We start from the raw sequence: 24248 nt of genomic DNA, 5'->3' as shown, positions 1-24248 counted from the left end.
ATTTCCAGATGTTCTCGGTGAATAAGACAAACCTCAAGGTGGAGTTAAGATCTGGTGTGAAATGCCTGTCAAACTTAAGACATACACCCTAGAGGACGTCCGGTAATGATTTCAGTTTAAAACTATATACTCTTTCTACTTGAACACTGGATCATTTGTACCACCAGTTGGTCCTGAATAACACGACAGTGCTGTAGGATACAGCAGGTTTATGAAAGCCATGTGTATTAGACTTACAGTGAGGGAGACATTCATGGAGGTCAACTCCTCTGCCTTCTTCTCCAGAGAGTTCACCCAAATTTTGCGTTTCTGCCTGCAGCGGGATGCGGCTGCTCGATTGCGCTCCAGGAAACGCTGTCTCCGCTCGTCTGGGTCGTCGTCCACTGTGCGCCGCCGCCGCCCGCCTGTCGGCTGAGCTGGAGAAACCTGGTCACCAAAAAAAAAACAAAAAAACAACGATAAATCTCTATAGTATTTGAACAACTTATTTTTGTATGTCTTGCATGCTACAAGAGGTTACAAAAACTCATTTGATGAACTCTGTGTTTTACAGAAACTGAAAAACTGCATCTGCGATATGTTATTAATCAGGTACAGTGTACATAGCTTGTAGTGAACTATGTGCAGTAATATGACGCGTGGTGATTAATGGAGGACCTGGGGCTGTGCTGGAGATGGGGCATCAGGCTGCTGCACCAGCAGTTGGCTCTGCTCCATCTTCTGTGGCACCATGGCATTGGAGCCCATCGCCACACTGACACAGGCCGCAGTGGTCTGCTGAGACAACGCCGCCTTCAGCCGCTGAGGAGGCACGAGCAAAACGCGAGGTATGATCCCAGCCCGAGTGCATGACTACATTCTTATATACTCTAAAAAGGCACTACAGGTTTAACACGTAGGATTCTTTAAGAGTTCAACTTCAATAAACGTATGAAAGTCCTGCAGTCAGTGCTTGGCTGTTTGTTGTGAAAAGTGACACCCAGATGAGATACCCTCACAGACAGGCTAGAAATTTCAGAGTATGTCTTGCTTGCCTCACAGCGTTAACACACAACATGCGTTTCGCTCACCATCTTTGCCTCGATATGGGGGTTGTAACCAGATGGAGACGAGGAGCCACTGCTGCTTCCACCGAGTGGAGGACCTGGGATTCCTGGAATGTTGGGCACCATACACATGGGCCGAGCCAGCTAGAAAACAAAATGCAGAATATTTCACATACTCAATAGGGTCTAAAGGCAATAGGTTCAGTTTACTGAAAACGCAAGTAAGCGAGACGTACGGATATTACAGAAGACATTTGCATTGGGCCTGGGAGCACAGGAACTGGTTGGCCATTGTGGAGCATCATCATTGGATATGGACCAGTTGGAGACCTTCAGGCAGAGCATAGAGATTAGGAAGAGTTGTATTTTGCTATCATGCAATAAATACAACCCTGAAACTATACACCTAGATACACTATGAATACACTGAAGACAAAAAAGAAGAAAAACAGACTCTGGCAGTTCCTTAATGTCAGCTATGTCGCAAGAGGCACTTCATGTCTGGCCTCAACCAAATGCATCCTGACCAGGATGTTACAAAGCATGTCGTAAATGCTGCCTGTATTCGTTAGTACACATTATCTCTGAAAACTGTATTCATATTCAGTTACATCCTTAATGTACAAGTACAAGGAGTTTCCATGTACTTTTCAAGCCCGTGTCACTTCTTCTTTTTCCCTTGGTTACGATGTGCAACTCTCTCTACTCTCTACAGACCACAAAAGTTACAAATTATTGAGGACATGTATTACTCCGTTTGAGTGGAAAAAATTATGAAACTGAATAGTAGGTGGATGGGAGAAGGTCTCGTAATAGTGGAGGCTGATTATGCGTAAATCAAGCATGAGAAAAAGGTTTCTTAGTTTGTCTGACATGTTCCCTAAGCAAACAGTCCTAAAATCCATAGCAAGAGCGAGAGACAAATGACTCATAAAGACCATAATCGCATTAACCCAACATAGCAAACTAAACAGAATTAAAAAGGGAACGCGGGCAGTGCACTTACCCAAGGGTGCGGTTGGAGGGCGGGGCCTGTGTGATGACTGACGTGGGTGAAGGCATGGTGGTATGCAGGGAGTCGTAACTGAGGTGCAGGGGAAGAGAGCCAGGACGGACGATAGTGGGCATAGGTGCAGAGCTTAATGCTGGTTTAGATGGAGATTCCTGCGATGAAAAACATAACGGTGGTTAAAGCAATGCTACTCACCCAGGATTTATGGAGCCATTATAAAGATGGAAACAGCAATGAGGCATTCACTAGCTTTCTAAACACTAGCATTATTACAGAAACGGTAGGTAAAGTAATCAGCAGTCAATAAAAATTCATTATTACTACAAATCAGTCCCATAGTCTGTAAGGGTCCAGAAAGCATGTTGAATAAATGATGCCTTTGTACAGCGGTGTGGAGAACCCCGATTTCTAATTTAAACCTAACAAAGTGGGTAATTATGGAGCAATTATTTTAGGGAATGGAAAATAAGTATAATGCATAACGCAAAGCTTCTGTTTCAAATATTGTTCCCTGCACGTACGCTGCTAACATTAGTTCGGCTTAAATGTGTCATTTATGACTGTCCTGACTTCGGGGACATGCTGTACATCAAAACTGGCACAACACCGTCAAAGTGTATTCATGGCTTTGCTTATCACAGCTGTGTGAAGGTACGGGACAGACTCAGAAATAGGTCGAGCCACACATCAGCCATGCCTACAGCAAACCAATGAAGATTCAATGCTTAAAGAAAGACAGGAAAGAATTAAGGCAATGGCTGAGTACGCGAATAATGAAGGAAAAATAAAGGTAAAGAGTACAGCAAGTAAACATGGATGAAGTCATGACAGAGGTGCATTAGAGTAAGTGAAAGAAGGATAGAAGGAAGGAGGTGTGAATTTTGGGCTGGAAGCAGCTACAGATTTCATGAAAAATGTGAGGAAGGAAGGAAGGAAGGAAGTTTTTTCCTAATTATGTGAGTATAAAAGATGCTGTGATTGAAGAATGAAAAGAAAAAATACTAAAAAAAAAAAACAGAAGGTACAAGAAATAAAGAAAGCACAAGAAAGAAAGAAAGAAAGTACAAGAAAGAAAGAAAGCACAAGAAAGCAAGAAAGAAAGAAAGAAAAAGAAAGAAAGAAAGAAAGAAAGAAAGAAAGAAAGAAAGAAAGAAAAAGAAAGAAAGAACAAGAAAGAAAGAAAGAAAGAAAGAAAGAAAGAAAGAAAGAAAGAAAGAAAGAAAGAAAGAAAGAAAGAAAAGCAAATTTGCTAAGGAAGGAAGAGGGTACAGATTTCTGGGAAGGAAGAAGGAAAGGAAGGAAATAGGACTGAAGCTAAATAAAGAAGAACAGAGGGAAGAACAAAGTGATTTAAAAAATGTAAAGACAAGAATTAAGAATTAAGAATTCTGTTTAAAAAGAGATGTGAAGTATCTATCTATCATGTCTGTTTAATGACATTTAAGATGTGTACATTGGCAGGAAAAACCCTCAGGAATTCAGGAGCGCTGTACATTGTGTTGGTGTGTGTTTGTGTTGTACTCTACCATTCCCCTGGCTGTGGGCTCCTTGCTGCTATCTGAATTGCTAGAGATGGAGTCTGGACTAGTAGGTGGGGAGGAGTCCACCTCAACAGGCTCCTCTTCCTTCACTCGAACTACATCTGAGGGCGTCTGCAGACTCATGTCCAGAACTGAAGAGCCAGGGGCAGGCAGCTGCAGTGTGAAGAAAATGTGAGAGAGAGAGAGAGAGAGAGAGAGAGAGCAAAGAGGAGAGAGGGGGAAGGGAGAGAGCATGTGAGACTTGGGAGCAGACAGCAGTCCACAAACCATAAATCCCCACATTTTGGCTACAGACAGTGAAGTTGCTCAGCTTGGAGCAGCGCCGCCTGAGCGAGCGAAGCCCTCCACCCAATCCCAATGCTCACAGGGTTCTTGGCTCTCTTGTCATCATCTTCCTGGGCTTTACGGAATTCCTGCTCGAAGGGCATGGTTAGATCGTTGAACAGGCCCACTTCTTCACAGTTCTTCAGGAAACGAGTGGGAGTTGGCGTCTGGTCTGGAGAGGAAAACAGATCTCGTTACGTAGAATACCTATACATACAATTCCTCTATTGAGTGCACGGCAAAACGTGTTAGATTTACATAAGGGAAGGAAGACTGAACGACCAAAGCGCTCCAAAGAAGCCGTAGTAAAAATCTCAGCTAAGCTTATTATACAGCGATCAGCCGGATAAGTTTGGTTGTAACTCTGCATGCTGGGTTATTTTCGCATTAAAAAAAAAAAAAAAAAAAAAAAAGTTAAGCGACATTATAGGGCAGATCACATAAAAACTCAACACTTCCTTTAAGTCAGTGTGTGATATAATGATTTAATAATCCACACGCGGTTTTTCACTGTCACAATGCATGCTGACCTTTGTTCTGATTATATTATACAGTATAACCTGCCAACTTTATTATGCATGCTGGCTTTACACATCGTAGTACGTTTGCACGTCACAGAAACAATAATCGCAGTAAGATATCTTTCAAAAAATCCACCAAAAAAAAGTCATTCTATCTCCAACAAAAACAGGAAATGAGCCAACTGACACATGAATCTAGAATGGTTAGCAGATACACAGATAAAGTGTTTTTAACTTTCTAATATTAACTGTCTATTCCTGTAAGTCCCGCCCGTTTCACATCGTCCTACACGTTCTCGAGTACGCTCGTAAGACGCCGAGATTTTAGTCACGGTAAACAGAGAATGTTTTGAGTTCGGTCATGAGCAATCTACAAAAGATAGGCTCAACTTATCTCACATTAGACAGGTCTATATATTAAACATCAGCCACTCAATTTATTTATGTTTTGCAGGCTCAAAGAGAAAAAGAAAAGTCTGACATTTTTAATTTGATGATGATTAAATAAGCCTATAACAAACGTAACATAAGCCTATAATGAACGTAACATACGATTATATACGTTTTATGTACAGAGAATTTAAATCGCTTGAAAATGCCGGCCTCGTGAACGTCAGACAACGGATTTATAAAAGAGATACACAGAAAATGTTATGTTTTTACTCTTCACTGCACATTACTTCAGAATCACAGAAAATTCCACCATCCAGATGTGTTTTTGCCACTGTTACTGCCAGCAAGTAATGTATAACACCATCTCCTACTCCTTAAGCCTAAAAAGGTGGAAATGCTCGTTTTTTTCCTCTTATTTCTGGATAATATCATCAATAATTGTCTTTTTATCTTTTTTTTTTGAAACAGTAAATTCCACCACATGATCCTATATCAGTAAACAGACATGTTTATGCTTTACCGCTACAAGGACATAGCGAGATCTCACGAGATAAAGTGTTTAGGTGGACAAGTACCTGCGATGATGACAGAGTCTGTCCGGGCAGGTCCGAACTTCAGAGTCATCTCGTGCTTATGCTTGTGGACGGCGAGGTGGTCCTCGTTGGTAAACCTCTGCAAGCACAGACACAACGAGCAAAAAAAAAAAAAAAAGAGTTGAGAAAGAGTGAGGATTGAGTAGATGACTTGTAAAATAACACAAACAACAGGGAGTGGACTAAGAGATGATTTGTCTAGGGAAATAACCATGGAGCCAAGAAACTTCTTACTGAGCGATCACTGACAGTAAACACAGGCCTGTATCGGTGGGAATAGAAGTCGTGTACTGAGCACGCTGCACGACGATGGTGTCGGATTAATCAGGCTCGGATAAAAGCTGCACGCAGAACGGCTTTCCAGCGAGTAAAAAACTTTATCTACTTGATCAACAGACAACGTTGATTTGGCTGTGTTGCTGCTGCACTATATTTCCTTTGCGAAAGTGTTAGTGACAATGTACATCACTGGTGTGTGACCTGCTGATGCTGCACTGCAGCTACGCAGGTTACAATAAATTCTGCATCTCAAACTGATAAGCATCTGATGATGTATTTACATTCACAGTCTTATCCAGGAAGTCTTACATGAGCGCTTTACAGTCTCCATCGATTGTTGTCGATGTTTTTCCGATCTAGTCTCAGTGATCCTGTTTTCACTGTATCCTACTTCTGACTGACAGGAGAAGACTCTGATATAGTTTTCTGTTGTCACAGACCATCTACCGCACTGTACAAGTTCATCCTGAGATGCTTGTCAGCTCACCGAGTGAGCATATTTTAGTTACAGTGTCCGTCCTCTTTCCTCTGACCTCTCTAATCATGAAGGAGTTTCCACCAAAAGATCTGAATTGATGGTCACTTAATGTTTTTTGTTTATCGCACTTTCTGTGCCTGAAAATCTCAGCAAAAAGATCAGCAACCACGTCACGGTCAAAATCAATGCAATCACATTTCCGATCTTCAAACGAACTAAAGCTTTTGCTCTTCAAGAATTTTAGAGTGTTTTTAGCAGTGATTTCTGTAACATGTAGCAAACAATGGCAGGTATCGCCTGTAACTATCCTGAACTATCAAGAAGTCAAGCTTTTTAAATATATATTTTTTTTTATTTGCAGCACTCATCTTTAATCCTTGTAATATTATGTTGGATTGATAAAAGCTTTTGCGGTTCGATATAAAATCTCGGTGTTGTAGCTTCCAAAATCCTACCGCTATAGACACTACAAGAATTATTTTACAGGTCAGATAATGACAAGCATTTCTTGCTATATATTTGCCAGTGGATTATATACGGAGATTTTGTATATTAACATCCCCACCCCCCAAACCACACACACACACACACACAGCCAATAAACTTTACCTGACAGCACAAAGCAATTCATAATAGTTTAACAGACAATCTGCACAAGGCATTTACTTACTTACTGAAAGAAAGCAAGGAAATAAACCTCTATGCAGCAATTAATGAATAACATCCAGGGCAGAGTGCACTGAATGAATGAGTAGACAAACTAAATGAATGAGTCACAGCTAGAGTGAAATAAAGCACGAGTCGCAGGTGGTGTGCAGGGAAAAACCTGATACACAATAGGCTAAAGAATAGATTTGTATTTTTAATAGTTTAGTGCTGGACTTTGTCTGATGTTAAACGTGTTTGAAGGAGTTTTACTCGACACTCTGTGTCTACCTGTCAATCATGTGCACTAACTCCAAGTTCTACACACACAGCATTCAGGAAAACAAAATAAACCAATGGAAAACTATCAGAACATAAATTCCAGGTTTGGGAACCACGTGCGCACGTCAACGGACGTTACGAAAAGAAATAAAATCAGTGGAAACAAGATCATTTATAGCCTGCTGGTAAACTAGTGGCTAGTCTCTAAGCACGCTTTCACACTGGAAGTTTAGTCTGAAACAGAGGTTTTGGTAATGTGAAAGCAATCGTATGGATGCACAAGTGCACCTCGGTAGTGAGGAGCATCTGTAGGTAATGGTGTGAGATCGATAGCGCTGGAACTGTGCCGTGATTCCCAAGAATACGAACACAACTCTTACGATTATCCACATTTGTTTGGGAAGTAAAGTAAGCTTTAGCCTTTTAGCCGACGTCATTACAGAAGAGACGAGGTGCCTTACTGTGAATAATAGTACAAAAACAAAAAAAGAAAGGTTCTACATGCACGTAGGCGACGACGTAAGATGAACTCGTATTTACTGGGGTTCGACGGAACAGAAACGATCACAATCGGATTCAAACCTCGGCAAATGTCCCCAGTGTAAAACCACCTAAATAGTGGATAAACATACACTTATAAGCCCCGAGTTTCTAAGATCTCTAAATAGTACGGGGTTGATGAGTGACTGCAAAAAACAATGAGTACAAAGTTGTATTTTTTAATGAAATAAACACAACGTTTCTAGAACACTATTACCAGAAAACTTTTATACATACATATATACCTAATACACAATATAAAACATATGCTCAAGGTCTAAAGGTCTTAAATTTCCAACATTGAAGAACAAGAAACAACATGGAATTCCTACACGGTAACTCGGGCCGTTCTTCTCGACCCTGAGGTCGGTGAGTGACGTCAAATCGACATGGCTGCTCACGGCACAAATTAGCACTTAACCTTAAATGGGTTACACTGTATATACAAGCTAGGTTTGGATCAACAAGCTGGCATATTAGCTTTTTAAATCTATAACTGATGTATATTTGTATTTAAGCACAACAATCTGTACGGTCAGTCATCACAGTTAGCTGCTAGAGATGAACGTGATTTAAAAATCATGTTTTGACGTAATTCAGTTACGTTAAACTTATTAAGCGATGAAAAACTGATCGTTCTAGTTATCAATCGTGCAGCTCTGCCAGTCAAGGAGTGTATTAAAGTGTGTGTGTGTGCTGGAGCACAGCACAGGAGCTGTAGAATGTTTAGCTCTTCAACAATGCCAAAGGTCAAGATGGAAGTGCTACTATTTCCAGCTAAGCCTTTGCCGGTGTCTTTCGGTCACGCATGGCGGTGATCCGGGCCAAGCTCTGAGCCCTGGGAGGAATCATCGGTCTCTGGCCGTTGCCATCTTCTTCGGTCTATTTCTGGCGCAGCGTTCCTCTCACGGCCCGGCCGGGAAAGAGCGAAATGGAAACACAGTCAAGTGTCGGAGACGTATTTTTAGATGCACCAGAATCACCGATAGAACAACTGCATGGCTCAGGGGCTCTCCTCTGAATCCAAGGTTACAATAGAGCTCTTTTATCAAGGACTCTGTAAAGAACAAAGTGCGGCGCCAGAGGAAATATTCTCGACTGCACACCAACACACTTCCCTACAACTTCCACTTCTGAGAACTCAAAACCATATTTAATGAGTCGGCCTGTTGCTAAGAAAGGATAACATGACTTTCGGGAAATGGAACAAATGGGTTATTCTAGATGGTATAAATGGGCTGGTATTGTGTTACCGTTACCGCCTTGCAATCCGTTAGCCGGCGTAAAGCGACCTCGGTGTGGAGAGATGCGCCGTTTCTTACTGCCTTCTCCCTCCGCACTTTAAGCTACAGTAGATTAGATAATGTAATAAACCTTACATTACAATCGCAAATGAAAATGGAAGGAACGTCTAAATGTGAGAATGCACGCTTTAAAAAAAAAAACGCTGTGTGAATCGACAACCAGAATATTCTTTTCGCTTGATTATCAATCAATATTAAATGACAGAGTATCGTTCTGTCAATTCAGAGATACAATTTATTACATCATTTTTAATTTTTAATTTAGTTTCTCCTTGCTTTCTTGAATATGAATAAGGTTACAGGAATTTTTTTTACAATGCTAAATATAAACATTGGTAACTAACACAGAATCATAGCGTTCCTACAGAACTTCTTGTTTAATACACCAATCAAACAACTGACAAACCTTTCAATGATGTGAAATAATCGCAATTAAAATCCATATCGACCGTGAGGCAGCACATTGTGTCCTCAGATGTCCTCAGATGCTGGCACTTTTATTATTTTTATTATTATTACGTTGTTGTTGTTGTTCGGTGGACAAGTTTTCTTGTACAGCAACCAGAAAAAGGAAATAAAGCCTACTTCCTACTGTGTGTTTAAACATCATGCGTGATTCACTGTGAAGTGATGCACGTCTGTACTGTAACTAAGGATCCGGAAACTTTGGAAGGTTCTCCTCGATTCAGAGTTCGGCGAGTGACGTCAAATCAACATGGCAGCTCGTAGCATCGACGGTAGCACTTCCTACAAGTGTTTATTTTAATGAATCGATATACAGAGATGTTCGGTTGTTAAATCTATAACACTATAGTACAAGTATACACAGGTATGCGGAGCTTCCCCAAGCTCTTGCTACAATTTTCAAAGCATACAGTTGTCTAAAATGTCTCTATCTTGACCATTACGCGTCACTGAGACTAACGTTCAAACCTGTTCCTGACAAGACAATGCCCTTGTGCACAAAGCCAGCTCCATGAAGACATGGATGTCATGTGGAATGACTTGTATGTTCTGCACAGAGCCCTGACCTCAACCCCACTGAACACCTTTGGGATGAACCAGAACACTGACTTCACCACAGATCTCCTCACTTGACATCAGAGTCAAACCTCGCTAATTCTCTTGTGGCTGAATGAACTCAAATCGCCATAGCCACAAACCAACATCTAGTAGAAAGCCTTCCCAGAAGAGTGGAGATTAACAGAACAGCAAAGTGGGATTCGATCTTGAAGGTTCGGCGAGCACATATGACAGTTATGGTCAGGTCCACACGTTTTATCCGTATAGCGTGCATCACTCATCACAGCAGGCTAGCTTGTAACGATAGATGAACACGGTAGCGTCCGTGGTCTTTCCCACATTGCAGTTCAACCACAGAGAGGTGAAAAATGAGGCTCTTTCAAAGTTCGGACTTTCACTCCTGAGAGAAGTCGAATGCAGCAAAAGATCAGCGCAAAACCAGCGCATTCAATCTAGGACGTGGGAAACACCAAGGTGCTTCCGGGTTCGTCTTTTCTTGCTCTTAATCTGTCGTCATCCGGCTGACCGGCTGTTCTTAAAAACACTGCAGACACATCGTGCTACGACAGAAACAATATCAAACGCGTTCGTTCGTCTTACTCTATCGATGCACTTAACTATAATAAACTAGCTTGCTAAATACTATGATATCAGAATAGCTAAAAATTTTCAGCTGGGTTTTTTTTTAGCCTTGATAAATTTAAAACACTAGACCGAGCTAAGTAAAGTAATAATTGGTCCACCGGAAACCTTGCATTAACACACACACACAACACGGGCTAGTGTAAAAATGAAAAGGTAGAAAAGCTAGGCTACTCCAGCAAACAGCCCACTTCACTGGGACTGTATCCATTTCGGTGGGACATGCCTGAGCAAAAACAGCGCAGATCCCTGGAGACGTACATGATGCAACACCTACTACAAGCCTACTTACAAACAAAAGAGCGACACCGATCACAAACACACATGCACGTACACACGGCCTCTTTTCAATGTCCTTGCCAGATATGTTTGCAAGAATAGCATTGCGGTTTATCTAGGAATACAAACAATTCAACAACTCGACGCCTTTATTTACAGACACAGCAGCGTAAACGACATGATACAAGATCCAATTCAAGGCCTAAATAGTTTAGAGCGACCGAATCTTACAACTTGCTGACATTTACTACTTCTCCTATTGACGTTGGAAACGATCGTGGACGTGTTGTTTAAACCGGAGACACGGACAGACCCACGCGCAAGCTATTCTAGTTCTAGTTCATATTCTAGTTCTAGTATTCTAGTTTAGCAGGTTAAGTGATGTGCCATCTTTACTTTCACACTAATTGTCTCTTAACAGAATATTCCAATCAAAACCTCAGCGTGAACACAGCTGCGCTCACATTAAGTGCGAGGAGTTGCATTAATGACTTCCGCTTTCAGTTTTCAAAGCCCTCTTGGTTGTGCGTGCAGCCACAAGCTCGAGGGTTTCTTTGCTTAATCTGCTTTCTTCCTTTTTTTCTCTCTCGAGCTGTTTGTTTTAATTACAGGACGCCGCATGCGCTGAGTCAATCGAGACGTGTTTAAAAAGCACTGGAACGTCGATTAGTCAGAGATTATTCGTGTGCTGAATCATAAAAAATAACACGACTTCGAGGGAACGTCAGCGTCTAACATGCTGAAATAAAACAAGAGTGTGTACAAAGTACCAGAGCTGAGCGCTCGTCTGTACGGAGAGCAAAGGCACAACAAAACTCAGAGGAGCCTTGGGACAAACTTTGGACAGAAAACACACACACACACACACACACACACACACGAAACCTAAGATAGGTGGAGAAAGAAAAGCAGACTTACCTGCCCACAGCCAGGAGCGTTGCACACAAAAGGTTTGTCATCCCCCATTTTTGCAAACGGCTTGCAATACAGCTGTGGAAGAGGAGAAGAGGAGAACATTGTTGAAGATGTTCAAGCCTGATTTAAAAAAAAAAACAAAAAAAAAAAAAGCCTATGCTAGGCCTCCGTAGCTTGTACTAAAGCAGCGCTGCGTCGCTGGTCGTATCCGTCGGCAGTGCAGGAAGCTGGGTTAAAAATATCACGCGAGGAAAACACGCACTCTTGTACGCACACGCAGATGATACAAAGCAAGAAGTTTCCCCAGTGATACTTCCTTCACACTGGGGCCATCTGAGAGGCCAATGAAGAATAGTTTACCCTCGAGTCAGGAGAAGGGATTTGCACGAAGCATGTCAATACCCCTTTCCCTATTTCAGTTAGACTGCCTCTTACTCCACCCCTGCTGCTTTAACCCCACCTCTGCTCCTCATTGTGTTCCTCCCTCGCTCCACAAACACAAACATCCCACAAGACAACGGGTTTGTGTTTATCGCTGGAAGTTTTCTCCTTTTCGCTGCCACTGTGTCTTTCCAGTTCATCTTTAAGTACCTCGACCAACACCTTCTCAGCAGGTTTACTGGTCAATACGATAACCTAATTCCCCAGAACTGATCAATGAACCCACCGATGACAAGCAAACTCGGCATGCACCGTGAGGAATGTAACGAGAGTAAGTGATATCATTCGGGCTGGACGGCATACCGATGCTAATCCTAGAGAGACATTTCTGCAATGAGCTGCACCGATCCAGGAGAATGACTTGCATGTGCGTTGCCTGCCCGCTTTCCTAAAACCCCTCCTCTCCTTTTAGTCCGGAGAGCAACATGAGCTACAGGACCACAATTTCCACTCGCACTAAACAACTTTTCCAGGCACTCTGACGCAGCTTTTATGTCTGAAATATACTCATAGCTTTAATGCATTTGTGGAGATGATAATCGGTTACACATCGTTCTCTTCAGTGCATGCACGAGAGGACGTTTCCTATTCTCTGAATAATAACCGTTTTTACCTAAACACCACCCGTCATTCATCAAGATTTCACAGACGGTTTAAAATTGGGAGGATTTTTTCAATATTTTTTTTTTTCCATTTTGATTCCAATTTTTTCCCCCACCTATTTAAATCCCTACTCTAATGACCCTTTTTGCAACTCGTCAAAAATATAGGGTTTGTTGTTTATGTTACGTTGCTACCGGGTGTCTTAATCTCCCTCTTTCCGATGACATGATACACATCACAATACTCATGACTGCCATAACATTATAACCACCAGTCTAAGAGGCCACTGCCATTAGGGAACACTGCTGACATGAAGGGGTTTTACGTGGTCTGTGTACAAAAGTGTAGGTGGTACATGTCATAGTAACATCCACGTGAATATTCCCAGCCCAAGAGCATCACACTATGGGATCGAAACAGACAGGCTAGCCTTCACTCCCCACACGCATCAATGAGCCTGTCACTGGTTCACTGGTTGTCTTTACTTGGACCTTTTTTGGTAGATAGTAACCACAGCATACTGGGAACACCTCCAATACCTGGTGTTTTGGAGCTGCATTGACCCAGTCGTCTCGCCGTCACAATTTGGCCCTCGGGTTCTTACGCTCTGCCATTTTTCCTGCTTCCAACATATCTACTTTGAGAACGAACTGTCATTTTACCTGTCAGTTATGGCTGATCGATGTGCATATACACAAGACACATGCATGCACGCACAAGACAAGAGACTTTTTTTTTAGATTATCTTCCTGTCAATTTTTTACTGTAATTCTTCTAACTCTCCTACAAATGAAGGATGATGATCTATCCACTGCTTAGCCATAAGCTACTGGCTGGAGCTTTAGGATAAAAAAGATCCGAAGAGCTAAACAACAATCAATCAGTTTCCAAACAATCCCACCCTCCCCCTTAACAACTGTGCCTCATAATTCCACGACGTCACTGACGGCTTCGGTTCCGCGATCCGAGTTGAAATTAGCAGCCAGTGCAAAAGATGCCAGGTTTTATTTGTCCCAAAGTAAAATAGCTGTGTCTTGTTTGTCAGAGAGAGACCCCTCCCACTCGACGGAGGTCGACACGAGCCAAACAGCTCGAGTCCTTACAGACACGAGAAGCAGGACGACAGCACGGTGCAGGCCTTCTCAACCAACACGGACAGTCGAGTGTGACAAATTTCTTTACAAATAAGCCACAAACTTGTGCTCGTTATATCGTAGGTGAGGTGCCTCGTCCAACAGAGCCTCGAGAATGGGGGGGTTGGGGGGGGGGGGGTTGGGTGGAATGACTATCATTCACTAGAACAGATCTGTCAGACCCAGAATGTTCATCTAAAATATGTAAAGATCCAGTTACATACAATTCCCTGGTTATAAAAGGTTTGGGCTGAATTGAGCCCAAATGATTTCTAATTATATTACTGGTGATTAGGAGATTATGGTTATAAATAATAACAGTTGGACGTGTTTATTTTTTGGTTTCGTAGCAACACTTCACATTAACGCTTGACGAGCACCGTGCACTCTGCACACAGAGACTCTCCGTCTATTTCTCTTTAAAATATTCAGTTTTTGTCATCAACAATTTCTTTTAAAAACAAAGCCATTTCAGTTTCCTATTCTGACCAGAGAGAATAAATAAAATGAGTAAGCAATCGGTTTTCATTTACACATTCATACAAAAAATAATGGATTTACAACAACAGAGGATCTGCTAGCGGATTATGTTTAAAAAGCTAGAGCCGTTGAACCTTTTTTTTCACCTGACATGTTTTCGCAAGTGCTCACGCCAGTCCACTGAAATATTTTGCAGAGTCTGTATCCGGACAGCGGTCCGCCAGTTAGCGGTCTGCCAGTTAGCGGTCCGTGTGACAGACTGAGTTTAGTTCACCAGGATTGTACCATTCCATCCTTCCAATAAAAAATTTAAAAAAATCTGTTTTATTTCATTCAATTTTCATCATGGTTACCATAGCAGTGTAAAACGAACCATGACAGAAGTGACGTTCACGATGTTGGAAACATAACCAAGACCGAGAGTGTTTCATGACTCTTATATAAGTATTAAAATCCGATGTTGTAAAGTATCTGCAGTGGCAGATTATTTGTGGGTGAAGGATACAGACACTGGTAACGAGAAAATCCTAGCAGGCAGAAGTTTACCACAGAAACCCTGGTGTGGACAGGATGGCTCCATGCTAACAGCATAACAAAACATTGGTCTACTGATCAGAAGGTTGTGAGTTCAAATCCCACCACTATCAAAAGCTTCCACTGCTGGGCCCTTGAGTGAGGCCCTTAACCCTCCACTGCTCGATTCTATAAACGAGATACTAAAAATGAGAGACTTTCCGTTAGAGAACTAAACAGCAAAAAAAAGCATGACAATGTTCAGAACTACTTGAACTGCACACACACACACACTGCACAGTCTACACTTTTACTAAGACTCCTACCTCGTACTTATTTACTCCCAACCACAAATATGTACAGAAGTCATTGAATGTGTAATAACTTAAGACTTGAACTTAACTTTTATTGTTGTAGTTGAATTTATGATGCACTGGTCACGTGAGCAATACGTTAAGTACGATATCTCGGCTGTTTGCTACTTCAGCTAAATAGTAATTTATCTGATCTCGTATGTTAATGTTTATACTCTTTTCTATTTCTGTGTATGGTTTTTTATTTTGAACATTTTACGTACCATAAGGACTGACACTTAATTTAGTTGTGCTCTGTGCAATGACGATAAAAAAAAAGAAATCCATCCATCCATCCAAGATAGTCTGTAAGGGTGTCTGGCAAACGTCATAAAGGAAAACAAGTGATAATTAAGGAAAGACATCAAATTTTCATATCCTGGTTTCTGAAAGAAAATCTTAAATGCCAACACACACATGTTGATACAGAAATTAAAAATAGTTCTTCGAATTTTCATTGTAGACACTCTGATCCAGAGCATTTGTTTTGGCAGGGTATACAATACGTGATCTGAGGAGGATGATTTAGAAGAGATGGGATAAGGTTTTTAACAAATAGCCTGTGCTCCAAAGCAAATGTGAAAAACGGTAAAGTTACAGCAGCTCCTCCATTTTCCAACTTCATAGACCAAAGAGACTGCAGCTCTTGCCCCTTTTCCACCAGAAAGAATCGGGTGCTAGTTCAAATTCGGTTCCACTGGCGAGCCTTGTAAGAACCGGTTTGCCTTTCCATGGGCTAGAGAGCCATCACAGTGCCAAGTGTTATGTCACGGTATTCAACGTTATACAGCAACGTTAGCGCAGCAGCGGCAAACACAAACACAACATCAACAATGGCGGATGTTGCTTTACTGTTAATGCTCATGGCTTCGCGAACCTACAATGGGATCCAAACATGGCGAATCCAAAGTGTACGTGCAGCTCCATGTAATTTGTATAAACGGAGGTTGCAACATTATTTTATCATTGACACAGAAAAAAGTTAGCCTTGACATGTAGCTACCTACTATCATGTGTGCTGATAATTGATCATATTGCGGTAAAGTAAAAGTGTATTAAACATTAGTATACGTAAGGTACATTAACAAATGCGTTAACAGTAGCCCCGCCCCCAGCCCCGCCCCAGCTCCTGACGCAAGCGGTTCTTAAGTCTAGTCCAGCAACGTTTTGGTGCTACTTAATAACCACTTTTCCTGGTTCAGAGCCGGTGCTTTGGGTGTCGAAAAAGAAAGAACTGGTTCTAAATTAGGCTCTGGCTCAGAACTAGTACTCAAACTGCCTCGGTGGAAAAGGGGCATCTGAGTTCCTCACTTGGTTCAAAAAGACTGAAATTCACAAGAGATTGTAATAAAGGCAAAGCAACTGCTACAGGAAGCAAACACACCTTTCACCTCCCACGTCCTTTCCCCTTCTGTCGCATTTTTCTGTCAGGCGATTTTTATTCTTGTGTGGTTTGAAAAAATCGTAGCGAAATAAAAACCGTTACTGCAAAATTAAATTGTATATTTTAGCACCTCTGATATAGATTAATATCATAAAATCACAAAACTGTCAAATAGGGCTTTATAATCCCACAATCGTTTGAATCAAGCATGTAGTAGAAGGTAAAGTGGGCGGGGCTTCCAAATGTTAAACCATCTGTACAAATGTCAATCATTCCAGATTCAATTGATTTGATTTGCTCTTTTCTTGAGTGATCATTTCTTGTAACAAGAATTCATAAATGTTGCCTGGTTTTCTACGTTTTTTAGGTCCACATTTCATCTGACTGGCCGGGTTTTTTTTTTGTCTTTGTGGTTTGACATTTCAGTGCAGAATAATCAAGTTGAATAAAGCTAGAAAAAGAAAGAGGAACAAACCTCACAGCCTATTCTCTTTATTACTTAGAACTTAGCATTAAGCGTTTTATACCCGTTTACAAAAAATGTTGAATCATGAAATTGCGCAAAGCTCCGATCAGAGAAACATTAGGCAAAAAGTTCCGCTGTGAGTGACACGCTTTCTGTATGGCAATTAAATAGTTCCTAGCAGCTGATCTGAGCGAACTACCTAGCTAGCTATGTTTAGCTAACAGTCCTATCACTTTTTGCCATCTATTAACAGTTACAGGAAGCAAAGACAATAGGCTCACATTTGGCATTTAAACATGGTTTTTAAAAAAAAAAAAAACATTGCTGAAGAGATTCTAATTCTTTCAATTCAAGAACGTCATCGAGGAATCCTGAAAAAGCTTTGTTTGCTTTGAACTGAATTCGAAAGGAATTACAAAGTACCCGACTTTCATTACGTTATAAGATTACATAATCCGGACTATATCAAATCCGTTATTACCAAACAGTGGTCATCATGTTTCTTCACTTCTAGTGCAATGTGCACACATTTGCCTCCTGCCCTTCAGCTACACCGCCTGTGCTGCCTACTCCTCATCTGTATATAAAAATAAATAAACAAACAAATAAATAAATAATTTTGAAAGAAAAAAACATTAAGCCAACATTTACACTTTTATATCAACAAACACACTACCTCAAGCTCTCGAGTTTCTCAAACGAAAACAAAAGAAAAATCTTTGCACGTGGTGTACAAGCAGGTAAATCGTGAAAACAGTGCTGAGCGAATGTCCGTGACAAACTGATGGTATTGTTCGTGGAACTTGTTTTCAAAGTGCTCAAAACAATTCTGACACATATATACACTGTGTTCACACATACAGTCATTTTATCACTGCAAGATGCCAGTAGGCGTTTCTACAGCTGGTTGCCAAAAAAAAAGACACTCATAATAATGAATCTAGCCAAAAAGCATACTTGGATGACACTGGCTACTGTTATGGCTAGGGCTGATTTATATCTCTGTGAGCACATCAAAGCATCATATGTGAACCCTTGAATATGGTGAAGCCTTTATTCTTGCACATATTTATAAAGCATAAAAATTATATATTTTATTTTATTAAAATAAAATTATATATATTATTTTTAATATATATTTTTGTTTTCAACACACACACACAATATATATATATGTTTAAAACAAATATAAATAAATAAATAAAAATCCGCCTCGCAGAAGACGAAAAGCACTGAATGTGATAAGAGCAGATTTTAGTGCTTATACTTTATGTTTTACCGTTAATTTAATGTTCTACACCAAATGTATTTAAAGCGATATTACTTTTAATTTAAATGGGTGTAAACCAGCCAAAGAAATAAGGTCTCATCCAGGTACACAACCGAGCACATCCCTCTTCCAACAAATCAGCATTCACATCAAAACTGGATAAAAGACAACACTGCACACTCTGCTTACCCATAATCCCACATTAAAAACCTCTTTTTTTATTTATTTTTTTAAATCAGCAAACAATGTGTCCCACCCCATCACTTCTGAGAAAAATATTGAAGTGTGGAAGTACTAGAATGGTGACTTATTTGCATTAGTTCCAGAATGGGGACTGATTTGGAAATCTTTAAAATCCTTAGAAGGACAATAACAGAAACCAAAAGTAGGCAGGCCGACTGAACTGGCCTCAGTAATGACGGCTCAAAGGGACTTTCGGCGTCTTCAGTGTCACGTGATCCTTCAGAAATCATTCTAATATGCTAATTTCTAATCCATTGTAAAACGTTTTTAAAATTCCAAAATATTACAATTGTTCAACTACTTATTTATATATCTGTGCACTGCATGTTTTTACAAGCTTTTTTCCAATCTTATTCTACACCATCTCATGTGTGGATACAGTTCACCTCAGCCAATGTCAGTCTTTTTTTTTTTTAAATCTGTAATAGATTGCATGCATGTCATCTTATGTCCACACAAAATGTTTATACATGATAGTTTATATAAATTTCCCCAAATTACCTTATTAATTCCCATAAATTCCCAGTAAGTTTCCAACTTGGAATATTTCCAAAATTCCCTAGATGAAGTTTCCACCATGGAATGTTTCTGGACATTTTCCAGCCCTTTGCAACCCTAGCCACACGGTAACACAAACCGCCAATCAGTTGTCAAAGACGTTCCAATGAATTGTTTTTGAGTCAATTCATCTCTCATTTTCTGAATTTTCTGAGGAAGCAAACCTGGATAACGTTTATGGACACGTTTAAATTTCTGGTGCTGTTTGTAAACCTTCACACCTTAAAAAAATGCTGTATCGTATCCTGATAAAACCGTCACATTGATATAACGAATCCGCATTTAGCCAGCATCCTTGACGAGTTTCGCCCCGACCTCCAGCTAACCAACAGGTTGGAGATACAGAACTGTTAGGACAGGAATTCAATTTACACCTCAAAAGTCGGCGCATTCCATCTCGGCTGTGCTATTAAGGCGGGATGAACAGCTGTGTTTGCACGGGGCATTAACATGTTGACACTGGGAATTAGTTATGCTGTGACATCAACCAGGTCATGGATTTGTGTACCGGTTTGCATCTGCACTATCCTCTCTGAGCGAGGTTCGGCCCAGCCAGGTGATGGGACAGGGGGACGGGGGAGAGGGGTGGATAAGAGAGAGAGAGAGAGAGAGAGAGAGAGAGAGAGAGAGAGAGAGAGAGAGAGAGAGAGAGAGAGAGAGAGAGAGAGGGAGGGAGGGAGAGAGAGAGAGAGAGAGAGAGAGAGAGAGAGAGTGAGAGAGCGCGGTGATCTGTCTGTTAACTTAGATTTCTCCGACTCAGCAAGTGGAGAGCAGAGCGGCCCTGTCTATAATCAGTGCACTGTTTGATGCCTCCTGCTAGGAAACTGTCTAAACAAACTGTATTAATAGCTCCTGCTGCAGCCAGGAATGAGGAATCTGGAGCTTGAGTTGCCAGAGGGCAGGGGAGACCCCACAAAGTGTGTTCGCATGTGCATATCTCTCGGTGTGTGTGTGTGTCTCAAAGAAATGAACAGTTATGAAGGACATTTGTTAACAGATAACGTCTACGTGCAGCAGACCAAACCAGACATACCACTGCTAAGAGAGCTTCTCTACATACGACCAATACGGATCGAAGTGACCTTAGTGAACCCGAGCTTTGGTATATGGAACAAATGAAACTTTATATGCGTGTCTGCATAGCTGAAGTGTGCCCGGCATTAAATCTGTGCCAAGGCAGTAGACAAAGCTGCGTACTGCTAGACCCAAGGTCGCTTTCTGCTATGAAATCGGAAACAATCTAGTAACTATTTATAAAGTGGATCTTTGACTTGTTTGATAGTGGTAGAATGACGCTGTGCTAAAAGAGAAAAGATGTCTCAACTTCAGCAAGGGTTCTGCAATGCAGGAGAAAGGGAAATGTACAATACGTAGATGATAAAATAATAATAAAATAAAACAATGGATTAAGCTATGGTGTTAGCACAAATGTATTAAACTGACATATGGAAAACTGACTTCTGGTCCGGAATACATGTTCGTGTTTGGGTACGCAGTGTAGATCCAGGGAACCGGATCTTTGGGAACCTGAGCAGGAATCATTCGAATGTCGAACCCAATCTAAATGTTACAGATCATGGGAGAGAGAAAAAAAAATTTGACATAATTCACCTTTAAAGTTAGAGATCCCAAATGAATCGTGACGAGAACACACCTCTAGTTCCTGCTTGTTTACACTGCTTAGTGTTCGAGATTTCGCTTGTGTTTGTGAATTCCTGAAAAAACACTACACAAAGCTTTATTTTTAAACTCTGAGTTCCACCAAAACCGATGATTAAACCTTTATGTCTAATTACTGTGTTTTAATTCAAAACTAGAAAGCATCACAGTTTGAAAGCTTGTACTGTTGAAAAGGTCAATGACAAATAAGCAACAGCATTTGAGACAAGCTGTACACTGCACATATTATACAAGTGCAGTAAGGGAAGGGGAAAAAACTAGACGCTAACAGCTGGTGTCATAGCCAACACAAGATCACAAACTGACCCATAAACTTCCTTCCTTTGACACTGCTTCGCTTTTTAATGCCGGCGCTGCAGACACAGCTTTTGACAGCCGGCACAACAGTCTTTTTTTACTCAGTTCATAAAAAGTAAAGTTAGTTACTCCAACATCTGCTAAAGCTTATAGCAGCACCTGGAAACACACACAACCTTCTACGCAGAGGAGCATGTATTACAAAAAGCACAAAGCGAGACAGAACATGCGGCTTTAGTAAAATAATCAACGTCAGGATGGTGCCAATTACTGTCTCCACCCTGAAGCCCCCTAAAGTCTTTCCTCCCTTTTTTCATACAGCGATTTCCCAACGATTTCTTATTAATTAATTATTAACATGTTGCTACATTTAATATTGTGAAAGGTCTGAAAGTTCCTGTTCAGTTACATTATAAAAGCTAAAAACAGTAGTTCCCTCACCAGCCTCTTTGTTTCCCCTCTCTTGAAGTTAATTGAGTTTATTGCTACTCTCAAATTACATGGAGCATCCGCAGTTAAAGGTCTCTGTGAATGAGTTGTTACTATAGAAACCATTACACACACCCAAGCTTGCGTGCACGCACACACACAGAATTTCTTCATTGTTATTATTTTATTAAAAAAATAATAATAATAAATAATAATAATAATAATAATAATAAAAATAATAATAATACAGATATTCACACTGTGTCACCGTGAAACAACACATTCTGGGTTGTTCAGTGACCAAATAAAAATGTTAAATAATCATTTTGTATTGTAAACTATTCCTGATGAAGCTTTATATGCTCAGCAACCTCTCAAGCAGCTTTAACTTGCATAAACATATATCAGAAATAAATGCAGACATTTCTCAAAGTATTTTGAAATTTATTTCTTCACAGTTTTTATTTTAACCATAAACCACTAGATGATTTCAACCATTATTGAAAAACCATAAATATGTACATATATCTTCTATCAAACAATAAGAAAATACATGTGTTCAATTTATTTTATTTGATAATTCAAAAGTAGAAAATAATTTTTCTATTTTTTTTTGTATTACACACACACAATATATATATATATATAATATATATGTGTGTGTGTGTGTGGGTACGTGCGCAATAAAATATATAGAGAAAAATTCCTGGTACTTTTGATTTATCAAATATAAAAAATATATATTGAACGTATGGTTTGTTTGATATGATATAATTAATTGTAATGTAATTAATACATTCTCGTTCATGTAAGAAGATTATATACATATACATAAATATTCCGCTGCATTTTATGTGTATATATATACACATATACACACACACACATATATACATACATTATATATATATATATATATATATATATATATATATATATATATATATATATATATATATATATACACATTTAGACTCTAATTACGCGATTTCAAAAGTCACACTAACAAGGCCACAACTAACCCATCACGCTAACTTAGGCCGAAAGCCAAACCGCTCCCACCCGGACCCAAAGTGTGCACTACTAAGGGTTTAAACCAACCGTTTCCTCGCCTGCCTAGTGGACCTACATGAGACGCGGTTTAGAACGCAGCCTAAATATTCCGCTGCCTTTTCCCGCACGCGCCCGCCCTACAACTTTCAGCGTCCCAGCTCGAAACACATACCGCGGTTATCAAAGGCGAACAAGATCATAATAATGACACATCTTTCGAGTTTTAACATTTTTAAAAAACTCTTTACATAGCTGCCAAAAATAAGTATGTAGGTTTGGAAGTATGTAAGTCGATAAAAGTTGACTAGTTTCTCATCAGTAGCCTGCAACCCGCTGTCACGGTTTCAGATCATTCTAATAAAGTATTCACCAGATCAGGCAGAGCACAAACACCTCTAGTCATATCCTGACTTTTCCACCAACCGACCATGCTTGTCAGTAATGTTCGTTAATTAGCTAACCAGCTTTGCTAACATGCTAGCTGTGTTATTTTCACAAAACTACCCACATTCTGACAAATCCCGCCCTCTTCTTTCGGATTGGCTTACGATTTTATAAAAACATTGTGATTGGGTAACTCGTTGCCAGACTAGCGCGTTACCGTGATTACGTAGCCAATCACAGCGTTTAAGGTGGTTCTTGTCGCAATACGGGTATCTTTGCGCTAAGACTTCGGTCGCAGCTAACTTAGCTACAAGTTGACAACACAACAGAGGTCTCGCAAAGTTACTTGTAATCATTGGTATGTGTTTTAGAAACGTACGAGCTGTGAGTTCGTGCTTGTTTAGCTACATTTGGAGGTAACTGTTGCATCTGACAGTAGCAGAAATGTTTACAAACTTACCTCACCTAAGCGCCCCTCTCTCTCTCTCTCTCTCTTCACTCTGTTCTGCTTTGGAATCTGACAGGCCCCTCCCCCCTCCGAGTATCGCGAGATTATGACGTCACAAGGCGTCATGTCCATCACCTTTTATTTAAAAGTGTGAAATTAAAAATTGAATTTTCTGCAGCATAGAATTCACTCACTCACTCACTCATTTTCTACCGCTTATCCGAACTAATTCGGGTCACGGGGAGCCTGTGCCTATCTCAGGCGTCATCGGGCATCAAGGCAGGATACACCCTGGACGGAGTGCCAACATCGCAGGGCACACACACACTCTCACACTACGGACAATTTTCCAGAGATGCCAATCAACCTACCATGCATGTCTTTGGACCGGGGGAGGAAACCGGAGTACCCGGAGGAAACCCCCGAGGCACGGGGAGAACATGCAAACTCCACACACACAAGGCGGAGGCGGGAATCGAACCCACAACCCTGGAGGTGTGAGGCGAACGTGCTAACCACTAAGTCACCGTGCCCCCTGCATAGAATTCAATGCTTTGAAATTATTGCTCACTCACCCAAGGTCTCTGAGCAATGTCAATGTCAATGTAAAAAAATAAAAATAATAAAAGTACAAGTGCATGGCTTTGAAGTGGAAAAACTTTCACCCAGATGTTATAAGCTCGTACCATTATAAGC

The 24248-nt window shown here is 40.6% G+C and overlaps 1 protein-coding gene across 4 annotated transcripts in view; it reads right to left on the bottom strand.

Moving 5' to 3' along the window:
• The window catches only part of atf7a (activating transcription factor 7a), a 29160-nt gene extending 5547 nt beyond the window's left edge, over positions 1–23613 (bottom strand). The window contains exons 1-11 of one of the 4 annotated variants that reach the window (XM_060893951.1): positions 23565–23601; positions 20705–20821; positions 11821–11892; positions 5413–5509; positions 3965–4095; positions 3585–3752; positions 2053–2210; positions 1283–1376; positions 1071–1190; positions 658–801; positions 238–426 (exon numbers count right to left, since the gene is read on the bottom strand). In XM_060893951.1, coding sequence (XP_060749934.1) covers positions 238–426; positions 658–801; positions 1071–1190; positions 1283–1376; positions 2053–2210; positions 3585–3752; positions 3965–4095; positions 5413–5509; positions 11821–11892; positions 20705–20803 — 1272 coding nt within the window. In that variant the 5' untranslated portion in view covers positions 20804–20821; positions 23565–23601. Of the gene's footprint in view, positions 1–237; positions 427–657; positions 802–1070; positions 1191–1282; positions 1377–2052; positions 2211–3584; positions 3753–3964; positions 4096–5412; positions 5510–11820; positions 11893–20704; positions 20822–23564 lie in introns of all 4 variants that reach the window. The other 3 variants (XM_060893952.1, XM_060893953.1, XM_060893954.1) reach the window with 3 other exon arrangements.
• Positions 23614–24248: the final 635 nt, after the last annotated feature.

This window comes from Tachysurus vachellii, chromosome 19 (assembly GCF_030014155.1).
Source record: "Tachysurus vachellii isolate PV-2020 chromosome 19, HZAU_Pvac_v1, whole genome shotgun sequence".
Lineage (NCBI taxonomy): Eukaryota > Metazoa > Chordata > Actinopteri > Siluriformes > Bagridae > Tachysurus > Tachysurus vachellii.
This window is presented reverse-complemented; position numbering and strand designations above follow the sequence as displayed.